This window comes from Lagenorhynchus albirostris, chromosome 16, assembly GCF_949774975.1.
Source record: "Lagenorhynchus albirostris chromosome 16, mLagAlb1.1, whole genome shotgun sequence".
NCBI lineage: Eukaryota > Metazoa > Chordata > Mammalia > Artiodactyla > Delphinidae > Lagenorhynchus > Lagenorhynchus albirostris.
In genome coordinates, this window is record NC_083110.1 from 51,941,850 (window position 1) to 51,958,237 (window position 16,388).

Genomic DNA, 16,388 nt, shown 5'->3' on the forward strand with positions numbered 1-16,388 from the left:
TTCTCTTGCCTTTAAAATTTTTACTGTAGGGCTTCCCTTGTGGCGCAGGGGTTGGGAATCCGCCTGCCAATGCAGGGAACACGGGTTCAAGCCCTGGTCCGGGAAGATCCCACATGCCGCAGAGCAGCTAAGCCCGTGCACCACAACTACTGAGCCTGCACTCTAGAGCCTGTGAGCCACAACTAATGAGCCTGCATGCTGCAGCTGCTGAAGCCCGCGCGCCTAGAACCCGTGCTCTGCAACAAGAGAAGCCACCACAATGAGAAGCCTATGCACCGCAACGAAGAGTGGCCCCCGCTCACCACAACTAGAGAAATCCCGTGCACAGCAGTGAAGACCCAACACAGCCAAAAAAAAAAAAATTTTTTTTTTTTAACTGTATCTGATTTTATAACTTTTTCTTTGTTCCTAATTTATTTCTGTTGTCTTTTTTGGGCTAAACATCCTGGAAATTTTGTCTTTTTTACTAAACTTGGCAGAAGACCAACTTTTGGCAGTGTTAATACTCTGTTTGATTTTTAGTCTAATAGTCTTTTAATTAGTAGCTTTGTAGGGGTATAGTATATACACCATAAAATTCACCCATTAAGTGTAGAATTCAGTATTTATCATTGAATTTATACAGTCATGCAACTATCACCACCGTACAACAGTGTAGTTGTAGAACATTTCCATCACACCAAAGAGATCCTTTGTGTCCATTTGCAGTCAATTCCCATTCTCATCCCCACTGATCTACTTTCTGTCTCTATAGATTAGCCATTTCCACAGTTTATATAAATAGAATTGTACAGCATACAGTCTTATACATCTAACTTCTTTCACTGAGCACAGTATTTTTGAGTTCATCCACGTTGTAGCATGTACCAGTCGTCCCATTCCTTTTTATTGCCTAATAGTGTTTCATTACATGGATATACCACATTTTGTTTATACATTCAGTAGTTAATGGATATTAGCTTGTGTTTACATTTTGGCTATTATGAATAATGCTGCAGTTAACATTCCTGTGCAAGCCTTTGCGCAGGTTTATGTTTTCATTTCTCTTGGGTAGATACCTAGGAGTGGAATTGTTTGGTTGTATGGTAAATTTATGTTTAACTTAAAAAAAAAAAACCCTGCCAAATTGTTTTCCAAAATGGCTGCACCATTTAACATTCTCACCAGCAGAGTATAAAGTTGTTTTTCTTCATACTTCATATTGTCTGTCTTTTTTTATTATAGCTATTTTTGAGGTGTGAGGTGGTATCTCGTGGTTTTGATTTGCATTTCCCTGATGACTAATGATGTTGAACAACTTTTCGTGTGACTTACTAGTTTTTAATTTATCTTCTTTGGTAAACTGTCTATTCAGATCTCTTTCCGTTTTTTAACTGGGGTGTTTGTCTTATGGAGCTGTAAAGAGTTCTTTATACTGTCTGGACAGAAGTTTTTTCTCAGATGTATGCGGTGCAAATATTTTCTCTCAATCTTTGGCTTATGTTGTTACTTTCTTAACGATGTCTTTTTTAATTGTAAAATATACAACTTACCATTTTAACCATATTTTAATGTACAACTGTGCAGTTCAGTGGCATTGAGTACACTCAGAGTGTGTACATCTATGACCATTATCCATTTCCAGAACTATTCATCATCCCACACAGATACCCATTAAGCAAGAACTCCTCATTCTCCCTTTTTTCCCAGCCCCTGGTAACTTCTATTCTACTTTCTTTTTCTCTGAATTTGCCTATTCTAGATATACTACATAAGTGGAATTATATTAGTTCCTTTTTATCTGGCTTATTTCATTTAGTGCAATGTTTTCAAGGTTCATTCATACATGTATCAGAACTTCATTTCTTTTTATGGCTGAATAATATTCTGTTGTATGCTGTATTATTTTGCTGGGACTGCCATAAAAACATACAGAGATTGGGTGGTTTAAACAACAGAAATTTTATTTCTTATAGTTCTGGAGGCTGAAAGTCTAAGATCAAAGTGTTTGAAGGTTTAGTTTTCTCTGAGGCCTTTCTACTAGATTGTGAATGGCTGCCTTCTCTCTGTGTCCTCACATGACCTTGTTTTGTTTGCTGTACCTCCCTGGTGTTTCTTCCTCTTTTTTAAGTACACCAATCAGATTGGAAGAGCCTACCCATATGATCTCATTAAAACTTAATTACTGGGCTCCCCTGGTGGTGCAATGGTTAAGAATCCACCTGCCAATGCAGGAGACACGGGTTCAAGCACTGGTCCAGGAAGATCCCACATGCAGCAGAGCAGCTAAGCCCGTGGGCCACAACTACTGAGCCTGTGCTCTAGAACCCACGAGCCACAACTACTGAAGCCCGTGCGCCTAGAGCCCGTGCTCTGCAACAAGAGAAGCCACTGCAATGAGAAGCCCATGCACCGCAACAAAGAGTCGCCCCCACTCGCCGCAACTAGAGAAAACCCACGCACAGCAACGAAGACCCAATGCAGCCAAAAATAAATAAAATAATTTAAAAAATAATAATAAAATAAAACTTAATTACTTCTTTAAAGGCCCTATCTCAAAATGCAGTCACCTTCTGAGGGACTGAGAGTTAAGAGTTTCAACATACGAATTTGGAGGAGACAGAATTCAGTCCATAACATAAGTATATGCCACATTTTGTTTATTCAGTTATCTGTTGATGGACACTTGGGTTATTTTCACCTTTTGTCTACTGTGAATAATGCAACAATGGACATGGGTGTACATATTTTTGTTTGAACACCTGTTTTCAGTTCTTTTGGGTCTATACCTAGTAGTAGAAATGCTGGGTCACATAGAAATTCTGTGTTTAACATTTTGAGCAACTGCGGAAATGTTTTCCATAGTGGTTGCACCATTTCATGTGCCCACCAGGGGTTCTGTTTTCCTGAATCCTTGCAGCACCTTTTTTTTTTTTTTTGGCTGCACCACGCGGCATGGGGGATCTTAGTTCCCCAATCAGGGATTGAACCCATGCCCCCTCCAGTGGAGTCTTAACCACTGGACCGTCAGGGAAGTCCCTAATTGTGGTTTTGATTTGCATTTTCCTAATGACTGATGAATACACTCAATAGAGTATTTTTTCAAGTGTGTTTAATGGCCATTTATAGATTTTCTTTGGAGAAATGTCTATTCAAGTCCTTTGCCCATTTTTTAATTGGATTTTCTTTTTTTAAGTTGTAAGAGCTCTTTGGATATTCTGGATACTAGACCCTTATCCAGTATATGATTTGCAATTATTTTCTCCTGTGAGTTGTCTTTTCACTCTCTTACAGTGTCCTCTGATGCACAAAATTTTTAATGAAGTCCAATTTATTTTTTTCTTTTGTTACCTGTGCTTTTGGTACCATGCTTAAATAAGAAATCATTGCTGAATCCAAGATAATGAGGAGTTGCCTATACATTTCCTTCTAAGAATTGTACAGTTTTGGCACTTAAATTTAGTTCTTTGATACATTTTGAGATAATTTTTGTTTATAAGGTAAGGATCCAACTTCATTCTTTTGCATGTGGATATTCAGTTTTCTCAGCACCATTTCTTTGAAGGCTGTCCTTTCCCCATTAAATTGCCTTGGCACACTTGTTGACAATCAGTTGACCACATTTGTGAGAGTTTATTTCTGTGCTATTTTATTCTCTTAGTCTGTATGTCTGTCCTTTTGCCAGTACCACAAGGTTTTGATTACTGTAGCTTTGTAGTAAGTTTTGAAACCAAGAAATGTGAGTACTCCAAATTTGTGTTCCTTTTAAAGATTGTTTTGACTATTTGAGATATGTTGGTATTCTTTATAAATTTTAGGATGGGTTTTTCTGTGTTTGCAAAAAATGCTATTGGGATTTTGATTGGTATTTTACTAAATCTGTATATTGCTTTGAGTGGTAGTGTCAGCTTAACAATATAAAGTCTTCCAGTCTATGAACATGGGATGCTTTCCATTTTTTTTAGGTCTTGTTCAATTTATTTTTGCAGGGTTTTATAGTTTCTGGTGTAGAAATCTTTCACTTCCTTGGTTAAATTTAATACTAAGTATTTTATTCTTTTTGATGCTATTGTAAAAGGAATTGTTTTCTTAATTTCTTTTTTGGGTTGTTCATGCTAGTGTATAGAAACACAACCCTATTTTGTGTGTTTCTGTAACTTTGCTGAATTCACAAATTAGCTCTTAACAGTTTTTTGATGTGAATTCTTTAAGATTTTCTACATATAAGATCATGTCATCTGTGAAAAGAGATAACTTTACATCTTCCTTTCCAATTCGGTTGCCTTTTATTCTTTTTTTGCCTGATTGCTCTATTACTATGTTGAGTAGAATTGGCAAAAGTGGACATCGCTGCCTTGTTCTTGATCTTAGGGGAAAAGCTTTCAGTCCTTCATCACTGTGTATGATGATAACTGTGGATTTTTCATACATGGTCTTTGGCATGTTGAGGAAGTTCCCTTCTATTCCTGATTTATTGAGTGTTTTTGTGATGAAAGAGTGTCAGATTTTGTCAAATGTTTTTTCCACGTCAATGGAGATGATCATATGGTTTTACCCATTATTCTATTACTATGATGAATTACCTTGATTAATTTTAATATGTTGAGCTACCCTTGCATTCTGGGGATAAGTACCACTTGGTCATGGTGTATAATCCTTATAATAGCTGCTGAATTCTGTATGTTGGTATTTGGTGAGGATTTTTGAGGAATTTGGTCTGTAGTTTTCTTCTTCCTAGTGTCTTTGTATGGCTTTGTATCAGAGTGATGCTGACCTCATAGAATGAGTTAGGAAGTGTTCTCTGCTCTTTAGTTTTTTGTTTTTGGGGGTTTTTTGTTTCTGTTTTTGTTTTTTTTGGAGGGATCCCTTAAAGTTAACAAGAAAATGAATCCACTTTCACCATACTGTTTTCAGATTGTATTGAAGGTATTAGCTAGCACAATGACAACATTAGACTGAAAGACTTGTAAAGAGTAAAACCTTTTATTTTCAGGTAATATGAATATGTTCCCATATAATCCATGAGAATAAATGGAAAGTAAGATAATTCAATAAAGTAATAGGATATAAAGCTAAAATACAAAAGTTAATAGCTATTATATGTACAGCAACCATTAGTAGATATATGGAAGAGAAAGTACTATTTTTCAATATCAATAGAAATAAAATACTAGAAATAAACATAGCAAGAATATACAGGGCTTCCCTGGTGGCGCAGTGGTTAAGAATCTGCCTGCCAATGCAGGGGACATGGGTTCAAGCCCTGATCCGGGAAGATCCCACATGCCACGGAGCAACTAAGCCCGTGAGCCACAACTACTGAGCCTGTGCTCTAGAACCCGCAAGCCACAACTACTGAGCCCTTGTGCCTAGAGCCCGTGCTCCACAACAAGAGAAGCCACCGCATTGAGAAGCCTGCACACCACAATGAAGAGTAGCCCCTGCTCCCGCAGCTATAGAAAGCCCGTGGGCAGCAACGAAGATCCAATGCAGCCAAAATAAATAAATTAAATAAATTTTTAAAAAAATGAATATACAAAAGATGAGTGGGAAAAACATTAAAACCATCTTGAAGGAACTGTGGGGGAAGAAGAAATTTTCCTCTACCTTTCTGAGTTCCTCTGGCTGATCTAAGAATTAAATTGACATGAGAGATTAACAGAAAATCAAACAAAAATTTAATAACATGTATACATGGGAGAGACCCAGGAAAACTATGTAACTCCTCTCCTCTTCAGTTTTTTAGAAGAGTTTGAGAAAAATTGGTATTCTTCTTTCAGTGTTTGTTAGATTTCACCAGTGAAGCCATCTGGTCCTCAGCTTTTCTTGGTTAGGAGATTTTTGATGTTGAGTCAATATCCTTACTTATAAGTCTATTTAGATTTTCTGTTTCTTGAGTCAGTTTTGGTATTATGTGTATATATCTAGGAATTTTTCCATTTCAACTAAGTTATTTGATTTGTTTGTGAACAGTTGTTCATAATATTCATATACTTCTTTTTTTCTTTTTTTTTCTTTTTTTTTTGTGGTTTGTGGGCCTCTCACTGTTGTGGCCTATCCCATTGCAGAGCACAGGCTCCAGACACGCAGGCTCAGTGGCCATGGCTCACGGGCCCAGCCGCTCTGCGGTATGTGGGATCTTCCCGGACCGGGGCACGAACCCGTGTCCCCTGCATCGGCAGGCAGACTCTCAACCACCGTGCCACCAGGGAAGCCCCCATATACTTCTTACTCGTAGTAATGTCCCACTTTCATTTCCGCTTTTAGCAATTTGAATCTTCCCTTTTTTTCTTAGTCAGTCTAGCTAAGTTTGTCAACTTTGTTGATCTTTGCAAAGAACTTGCTTAAAATTTTTTCCTATTGTTTTTCAATTCTCTATTTCATTTTGTCCACTCTGATCCTTATTATTTCCTTCCTTCTGCTAGCTTTAAGTTCAGTTTGTTCTTCTTTTTCTAGTTTTTTTCAGGGCTGCAGTTAGATTATTGATATGAGGTATGGCTCTTTTTAAATGTAGGTGTTCACAACTATAAAATTTCCTCTTAACATTGCCTTTGCTGTATCTCGCAAGTTTTGCTATGTTGTATTTCCATTTCAGTTCATCTCAGGTGTTTTCTAATTTATGATTTCTTCATTGACCTATTGGTTATTTAAGACTGTGTTGTTTAGGGACTTCCCCGGCAGTCCACTGGTTAAGACTCTGCCTTCCAATGCAGGAGGTGTGGGTTTGATCCCTGGTCAGGGAACTAAGATCCCACATGCTGCAGGGTGTGGCCAAAATCTGAAAAAAAAAAAAGACTGTGTTGTTTAATTTCCACATATTTGTGAATTTTCCAGTTTTCTTCCTGTTATTGATTTATAGTTTCATTTTATTCTGGTTGGAAAAGATACTTTGTGTGATTTTAATTTTTTTAAACTTACTATAATATTTCTGCATTAACATATAGTTCATCGTGGAAAATATTCCATGTGTCCTTGAGAATTTGTATTTTATTGTTGTTGAGTGGGATGCCCTGTGTATGCCTGTTAGGCCTAATTGATTTATAATGTTTAAGTCTTCTATTTCCTTTTTGATCTGTCTGGTTGTTTTATTATTAAAAGTAGGGTACTATAGGGCTTCCCTGGTAGCGCAGTGGCCTGCTGATGCAGGGGATGTGGGTTCATGCCCTGGTCCGGGAAGATCCCACATGCCGTGGAGCGGTTGGGCCCGTGAGCCATGGCCGCTGGGCCTGCACGTCCGGAGCCTGTGCTCCGCAACGGGAAAGGCCACAACAGTGAGAGGCCTGTGTACCGCAAAAAAAAAAAAAAAAAAAAAAGTAGGGTGCTGAAGTCTCCAGTTTATTATTGTAGAACTGTCTGTTTCTTCCTTCAATATCATCAATTTTTCTTCATATATTTTGGAGCTCTGTTGTTAGGTGTGCATATATTTATAATAGCTGCATCTTCTTACTGGATTAAACTTTTCTTCCTCCAACATATAATGTTCTCTTTTGCCTCTTGTAGCCTTTTTGACTTAACATCTATTTTGTATGACAGTAATATAGCCACTCCAGCTCTCTTTTGGTTAGTGTTTGCTTTCAATATAATTTTCCATCCTTTTACTTTCAACCTCTTTGTATTTTTTTATCTAAAATGAATCTCTTGTAGACACCATATAGTGTTTTTAATCCAGTCTGCCAGTCACTCTCCTTTTAATAGGAGAGTATAATCAATTTATATTTAAATTCATTGTTGATGAGAAAGGATTTACTTCTGCCATTTAGCTTTTTATTTTCTGTATGTCTTATATGGTTTTATGTTCCTCAGTTTCTCCATTATCACTTTTTGTATTTAGTTGAGTTTTTAATTTTTTTAATAAATTTATTTATTTATTTTTGGCTGTGTTGGGTCTTCATTGCTGCGCTCAGGCTTTCTCTAGTTGCAGTGATTGGGGACTACTTTTTGTTGTGGTGCACGGGCTTCTCATTGCAGTAGCTTCTCTTGTTGCAGAGCACAGGCTCTAGGCATGTAGGCTTCAGTAGTTGTGAATCACGGGCTCTAGAACACAGGCTCAGTAGTTGTGGCACAGGGGCTTAGTTGCTCCACAGCATGTGGGATCTTCCCGGACCAGAGCTCAAACCCATGTCCCCTGCATTGGCAGGCAGATTCTTAACCACTGCGCCCACCAGGGAAGCCCTAGTTGAGTCTTTTTAGTATACCATTTTGATTCCCTTCTTTTATGTATATTTTGAAGTTATTAGTGGTAACTTTAGGGATTACAATTAGCATCTTAAACTTAAGACAACCTAGTTTGAATGATACCAAATTAATTTCATTAGCATATAAGCTAGTTTCATTAGTGTACAAACAGTATGCTACTGTACATCTCTGTTCCTTCTCCTTTATATTGTTATTGTCAGAGATTACATGTTTATACATTGTGTGCCCAACAACATAAATTTGTAAAGGTTATTTTATTCATTTACCTCTTAAATCACATAGGGAAAATGTGGAGTTACAGACAAAAAAGTACAATAATACTGGCTTTGACATTTACCTATGTAGTTAATTTTACCAATGTTATTTCTTCTTATGGCTTTGACTTTTCATTTCACTCTGAAGAACTCCTAACATTTCTTGTAGGGCAGATCTGTTAAGAATGAACTCCCTTAACTTTTGTTTATCTAGAAATATCTTCATTCTCCTTCATTCTTTTTTTTTTTTTTTTTTTGTGGTACGCAGGCTTCTCACTGCTGTGGCCTCTCCCGTTGCGGAGCACAGGCTCCAGACACGCAGGCTCAGTGGCCATGGCCCACGGGCCCAGCTGCTCCGCGGCATGTGGGATCCTCCCAGACTGGGGCACGAACCCGCGTCCCCCGCATCAGCAGGTGGACTCTCAACCACTGCACCACCAGGGAAACCCTCTCCTTCATTCTTGAAGGATAGATTTGCTGCATATAGAATTCTCAGTTGATAGTTTTTTTTCCTTTCAGAACTTTAAATTATGTCAGCCTGACACCTTCTGACTCCCATGGTGTCTGATAAGAAATCGGGTGTTAATCTTATTGAGGATACCTTGTTTTTGATAGTTGCTTCTCTCTTGATGCTTTCAGAATTCTCCCTTTGTCTTTTGACAGTTTGACCATAATGTGTCTCAGAGTATAGCTCCTTGAGTTTATTCTGCTTGGAGTTTGTTGAGCTTCTTGGTTGTGTAGATTTGTATCTTTCATCATATTTGAGAAGTTTTTAGCCATTATTTCTTCAAAATTTTTTCTGCCCCTTTGTTTTTCTCTTCTGCTTCTGGCACTCTTATAGTATATGACTCTGCTCATTTTTATTCATTCTTTTTTCTTTGTGCTCCTGAATTCAATTAGGAATAATTGATAAGTTCAGTAAGTTCAGTTGTCTTACGTTCATGTTTGCTATAGTAGATTTTTAATTTTATTCTACTTTTCAGCTCCAGAATTTCTGTTTGGTTCCTTTGTATAATTCTGTCTCTTTAATGATATTCTCATTTTGTTCTACATTTCCCCCCTTGATTTCCTTTAGTTCTTTGTCCATGTTTTCCTTCAGCTCATCAAGAATATTTATGACAGTTGATTTAACATCTTAGACTAGTAATCTCATTGTCTCAGCTTCCTCAGGAATGGTTTTTGCCAAATTCTTCTTCCTGTGAATTGTCCATACTTTGCTCTTTCTTACTATGTATTGTAATTTTTTTGTTGAGACCTAGACATTCTAAGTATTATAATGTGGTAACTATGTAAATCTGTTCTCTCACTTCTTAGTGATTGCTGATTTTTGCTCATTAAGGGCTGGAGTCATCTGTTTGTGTTATTTCTAAACTGTTTTTGCAAAGTGTGTAATCCTTTTTGTGTGTGGTTGCAAGTTTCTGTTCTCTTATTGCTGCAGTTAGCTGGTGACCTGACAAAGATTTCCTTAAATGTCTGGATCAAAAAAAGGGACAAAAAGAGTTCTCTTTTAATATTCTGATAGATACCACCAATGGAAGCTGCTGCTGCCTGTTCCAGAAACTATTGCTCCTGGAGCCAGTGGGCTGCTATCCCCACAACTACAGGAGGGAGGAGCTGAGGAATGGGGGATGGTAGTTGGTTCACACATGCTGTTAACTTAAGAAAGATCAACAGCCTCTCCTTTCACACACTCTCTTGGTTGTTTTAAGTGTCTGATAAGGTTCTGTAGCTCTAAAATGGTTGATTCCAATTGCTCTTTCCGTCTCAGTTTTTACTTTGGTGGAGGGATTGAATTCTAGATCTTTCTACGGCTTTATTTTGCATCAATGATGTCTTTTGAAGTGCAGATGTTTAGATTTAAGCTCAATGTCACATTCAAGAATCCTTTGCATAAACCATGGTGACAAAGTTTTTCTCCTGTGTTTAGCATGGTTGGATGGCAAAGCTTTGGTGTGTAGGCAGGCCATATAGAGGCTTGTGGAGGAAGCATGGCTTGATGAGAACTGTCTGGGGAGTACAAGTGAGCTGTGTGGGGCCTACAGAGGGAACTGGTGCATCAGTGCTGGCAGGAAGCCTTTGGGTGCCAGTTTACATGTTAATAAGACTTCAGGAAAGCCATCTGCAGGTTGAGTTGCTGAGGCTGTAAGTTTGCTCAGGCACTTAATGTTCTGGGCATGTGACTGAGCAGAGTTCTACTGGATATCCTCATACCCAAACCACTGACCCACTCTGCATCAGCTGGAAGCCACAGGAGAGCAGAGCCCCTTTCTTCTGTGGTGTCCCTTCAGTGCCCTCTATCGAGTAAGCTTAACAGCCTCATGTTTATTTTGAAAGGAGAAATGCTCAAAGGAATTCCATGTTGTCACAGAGCATATACTGCAAGGTGAATATAGAGCTATAAGGCAATAAATTGATGAGCAGCACATAAGATATCAAATAGTGTTTAAATTAATAGGCCATCATTTGAGGCTTGAAATTTTACTATAAATATACCAGTCCTCAGTATAATCATTATTGAAAACCTCCAACTTAGAGATCTTATAGAATAGAGAATTGAGTCGCTATATGTGGTCTCAGAGATGAAACCTCTAGAGTATCCTAAGCAGAAATTACTCTGAATTGTCATCAGTTCACTTCCATTGCACACCCAAGGAAGTGAGAGTGTTTCTTTAACTTATTATTGATTAACCCATATTCTTTTGTAGGAGTCTGTTGATACCTTTCTAAACTTGAAGAACAGCCTTAACGTTATGCATTAAAAACTTACCCCCTGTTATCACAATAATGTACTTTTTTTTTTTTTTTTTTTTTTTTTTTTTTTGCTGTACGCGGGCCTCTCACGGTTGTGGCCCCTCCCGTTGCAAAGCACAGGCTCCGGAGGCGCAGGCTCAGCGGCCATGGCTCACGGGCCCAGCCGCTCCGCGGCATGTGGGATCTTCCCGGACCGGGGCACGAACCCGTGTCCCCTGCATCGGCAGGCGGACTCTTAACCACTGCGCCACCAGGGAAGCCCACAATAATGTACTTTTAAGAACAGATATATTTATATGATATTTTGAAAGCCTGAGTTATTTGGGCTTTCAAATACTTTGTGACTGTAACTGTATGTGAAAATTTTAAATTTTCTTAATGAATATTTATATCACACCTTATATGAAGGCTTTATATTCAGTTGGATTCATTGTACCTTTCTGATTGGTTCATGGTGCCCTGGCATGCTGTATTGATGTATACATATTTTGAATATCATTCCTGCTTACATGTGCAATAGATACTTAATTTGGTTGGTAAGGGAATGGAGATAATAGGTAAAATCCTTGATCCTTGTGCAGATTCTTTTTTTAGATTTTCAGTGAGAGATAGTTTCTTACTAGGTTACATATTGACGCTTTTGCAGTAAGCTTTTCTTGTGCATACCTGTCCTAGGAAAAACAACTTGCATATACATATATTATAGGAATAGAGGCTCAGTAGATACCCTTTTATTTCAAGCAATAACAAATTATTGCTGAGAATAATTAAATAGTATTTTCCCCAAACATGGTATTACTTAATCCTTTACCTGTTTTATATAAGTTCTCTTTAACTTTTTTGTTCTCAGATTCTTGGCTTTTATTGTCAAGTATATGTATAGTCAATTCTAGTACATTTTGTAGCTAACTCAAAGCAAATATTTACATTTTATTTACAGCTGTCATTTTTCTCCCAATTTGTTTATCTCTCTAATATCTCTGTTGATGATTCTTCTAATATTTCTTTATAAGCCAGGTAGTCTTAAGTGAGTCTTGTTAGTCTAATAGTCAGTAGTATAAGTAGTAGAAATAATTTTATTTAAAAGTATTTTGTATTTGTCTTGAGGATAAGCGTACTTTAAAAATTATTATTAAGTAGTTCCCTGGTTACCAGAAACACAATTCATGTAACTTTTCTGTGTTTCAGAAACCTTTTTCCGAAAAGGACAAAGGAACTCAAGTCAGTTGTACATAGTGCTCCTGGTTGGAAATTATTTGGTAAAGTCCCTCCCAGAGAGAATCTTCAGAAAACTTCCAAAATCATTCAGCAGGTAAGTACTAATGTAGCCATGTGGTTTGTCTTGCTTTTCAGATATTCTTTTCTAGATAATTAACCATATTCTATTTTCATTCCTTTTTCTTTTTAACATGTAAAATTTTGGGACTATAGATATTTGTAGTAACTTTAACTTTTTTTTAAAGCATGACATATTTTCAGTTATCTTTTATGGTTGTGAAAATTCTTTACAGTCATAGAACATTGATTTTGTTTCCTAGTTATTCCTTGGATAGCTTTGTTTTTTCCTTAGCAAACCATTGTCACCACAGACTTTGACTTCTAGCCGAACATGGTAGCATTTGCCAGCGGCACAGATTTTATGGATAATGGGTAGTTGTGAACTGATAAAGCAGCATAAAGTGAAAACCGAGTAGATTTTGAGGTCGAACTCTTTCCTTGGTCACTTTTCTGGTTTTCTGTCTTAACCAAGGACTTTGTGAGAGGGCGGGTGTATAGTCTGTTTCTAGTAATTTAGGAGCCAGTTCTTCTGTTATCTGTTTTAATATCCATATTCTTGAGTTCTTAAGAATTTCAGATCTTGTTTGACTCCTGAGCTTGTGCTTCTCAGTACTAGGAGATAAGTGAGACTGGAATGCAGTGAGACTGTATCAATTTATAGCATTTTTAATTTTAGAGAAGCTGTTTCTCAGGAGATATTATAATAAATTTCCTATTTCTCTCCTTCCAGTTGTAATTTATCAAATTTAGCACATCCAGCATTTATAAAAATAATCACATTAAAGCAATAATCATCATTCAAACTGGAAAAAATACTTTCCTTTAAGTATTTACTAGTGTTCTTTTTATTGCTCAAAAGAAAAACAGGTTTCCCAAGTAAATAAGAACATAATTTTTAGATCTTTAAAAGCATTTGTTATAGTTAATTTTATTTACAAGTAATTAAAATAGTGACCAGTTTATATGTTGCTGAGACTTAAAACTGTAGTGCTGTGATTCCCAAGCTGTGTGCCTAGGGCACCCCATGTGCTGCAGCTAACGCAGGGGGGAACCATGGCAAACTCAGTGATGCTACACATCTGCTGGATATGGTGCAGACTGATAGCTTGAGGTAGTACACAATTTCAACATTAAATGGCAATGTATTATTTTCTGTGGCATCGTATCCTTGTGAATCTGGTTTTTCCTAGTTTGCTATGATAAAAATCAGATACTGTGCAAAAATCAGTGTGGAACAGGAAATGAAGGTGATGGTGTCCAATCTGATTTCAAGGTTTGTGAAATTGTACAGTGCACAAAAGGCACACATCCCCAATTAGTAATTAATTGTGGTTATTTAAGAATGCAATAAAATGTTTTTCTTTTAATTTATGTGTACTATTTTTTCAAGTGGTTACTAAGTGCTAGGACATAAATCTTTACTTAATTGTTGGACATAACTACTTATTAAACAGAATGTTTAAGGATTTCTGTTGGTTTAGGGGGCACCAAGAAAAAATTACTGAGACACTAAGGTTACTGTTAATCCAAGAAAGTTTGGGAATCTTTGCTATCTGGACATTAACTCTTTTTTCGTGAAGTCTTTCAGAAGACCAAGTTTGCCCTCTAGAGGCAAAAACAGTGGTCTTGCTATTGAAGGTTTGTATTCTTGACTTTATGATAGTTTACCTGAAATATGCTTGTGCATATACTTTAATATCTTTATGTAAACTAATATTCTGTGATATTTTCTTACCATAGATCTCTAAATAAGTTACTAGTGGATAATTATCTGTTTACCAATATGTCTGTGCCTTTAATGTGCTGTTTTCATTTTGGAAAGCCAAGGCCTCACCTCCTCTCTCCTTTTTATATATATGTTGTTTGAAAATTTGATTAGTGGTCAGGAAAAAACAACTCTTATTTTCATATGGGAAGAAGGAGTGAGTTGAAATGCAGTTTCTATCCTCTGTCCCTTTTCTGGCCTTTTACACATGATGATTTCTCCCAACTGCTTCTTTTAATTTTTGAGTTTTCCATTTGTGTGTAGGTGCTAATGTGTATTTTGGTGCCTTTTTCATGGTTCTGTTTGTTTTGGGGGGGCTGTGATGGATAGCGAAGTCCTTGTTCCTCTGACCGTTTTCCACGTTCAAAAATATGTATCTCTTTCACCATGTGATGGAATATGTTTCTGCCTCTCCTTTTCTGCTTTCTCTTTCCCTACTGTTTGTGTCCTCTACTCCACATTTGTCTCACTTTGCTGTTCTCTTCGCTGCAATTGTCATTTTAAAAGTGGGCATGATTGGGCTTCCCTGGTGGTGCAGTGGTTGAGAGTCCGCCTGCTGATGCAGGGGACACAGGTTCGTGCCCCAGTCTGGGAAGATCCCACATGCCGCGGAGCGGCTGGGTCTGTGAGCCATGGCCGCTGAGCCTGCGCGTCCGGAGCCTGAGCTCCGCAACAGGAGAGGCCACAACAGTGAGAGGCCCGCGTACCGCAAAAAAAAAAAAAAAAAAAAAAGTGGGCATGATTTTCTTTTATTGGTAATGGTAAAGTTATAACTTTCTGTCTCTGTTCCCACTTGAAAACATTTTTTTACAGCCCTGATTTCTAAACTCTGTAAAATATTATCAATATAAAACTACATTTGAGATCCTTGACCATCTGTCTACCCCTTTCAAATGTGTGTTATATGTTTGGAATGAGAAATTTAAAATGATGTTAAGAGTAAAGCCGTGAAGAGTGTTAAGACACATCTGTCATGTTTTAGGATAAGGTCTTAAGCTGTTAAGGCTATAGAAAATGAAGATAGCTAGTATTCCAGTGTCAAACTGCCTGAAACAGTAAGGCAGTGCTAGAAGTACTAAGGAAAAAATAGATTCCTTTGACCTTCCTAAAGATGCCTCACTTGCTTATTGAATGACGAAACAGTAAAATTTGTTAGAATATTAGAGTAGTAGTAGTATTTTATAGGATAATTATTTTATTAAGCAAATATTCAGAAAGGAGTTGCCATACTTTTAAGGATGAGTATATGTTTGGGAGCCAGAATTTTTTTCTAGTAGAAAGACACCTATAAGATTATAAACCAAACTATAGAGTAAAGTAGTGTTTGACTTACCATCTTTTTCCTCTATTGTTAATTGCACAAATAACACGATTATGTTCTCTATAAAATATAAAACATTATAGGGCGATATGTCTCATTTTACTTTCCCTTCATATTTTTAGGCCTTTTAAAATTCAATTTTTGTATGGAAAACACAATTATTTTCATGTGTGTATATTTTTACATATATGGTGTTATTTTTTTTCACGAACAAAATATTACTATATATAAATTTTTTTTTGCCTTACTTTATGTGTTTTGTACCTATAGATTTTTCAGAGATATATGAAGTCCAAAAGTGAAAGATACTTGTAGGTTAAATATTTTTTAAAGTTTTATTCTTGTAAATTTTATTAAAGGTCTGATCAGTTTTAGTGCTTTCCATGTTAACAGTAAAGAAACATAAACATCATTTTAGGGTAATAACAAAGTCAGACCGACTCAAGTTTGGCATTTAACTTGACAGTAAATTCCCAAATCACATGAATATTCATAATATTATTTTATGAGGATTATCACATGTGTTCTCTTGCAGGTGTGAAATTCCTGCTTGTGGCCATTTGAACCAGTTGGTGAGCCATGTTAAAAATTGCATCTATTAATTATAAATAGTATTTCAGTTATATTGTAGTCCAATTGACCTAAGTTTTTGGTTTTTCTAAATTAATAGGCTGAAGTTGGAATACAGCTACATAGTTTGTCTTATGACCTCCAAACTGCAAGTGAGAATTATTTCAAATGCACCATGTTATGTATAATTGTAACATGATTGCATACTAGATTGAGTATACTCTATTTATGTCAAACTGACAGTCTTTCAGTAGAAAGTGATTTTTTTGTTTGG

General features: G+C 36.9%; 1 protein-coding gene across 1 annotated transcript in view; it reads left to right on the forward strand.

Moving 5' to 3' along the window:
- The window catches only part of TBC1D12 (TBC1 domain family member 12), a 95,433-nt gene that overhangs the window by 35,851 nt on the left and 43,194 nt on the right, over positions 1-16,388 (forward strand). The window contains 1 exon segment of the mRNA XM_060125405.1: positions 12,369-12,492. Within this exon segment, the coding sequence (XP_059981388.1) occupies positions 12,369-12,492 (124 nt within the window).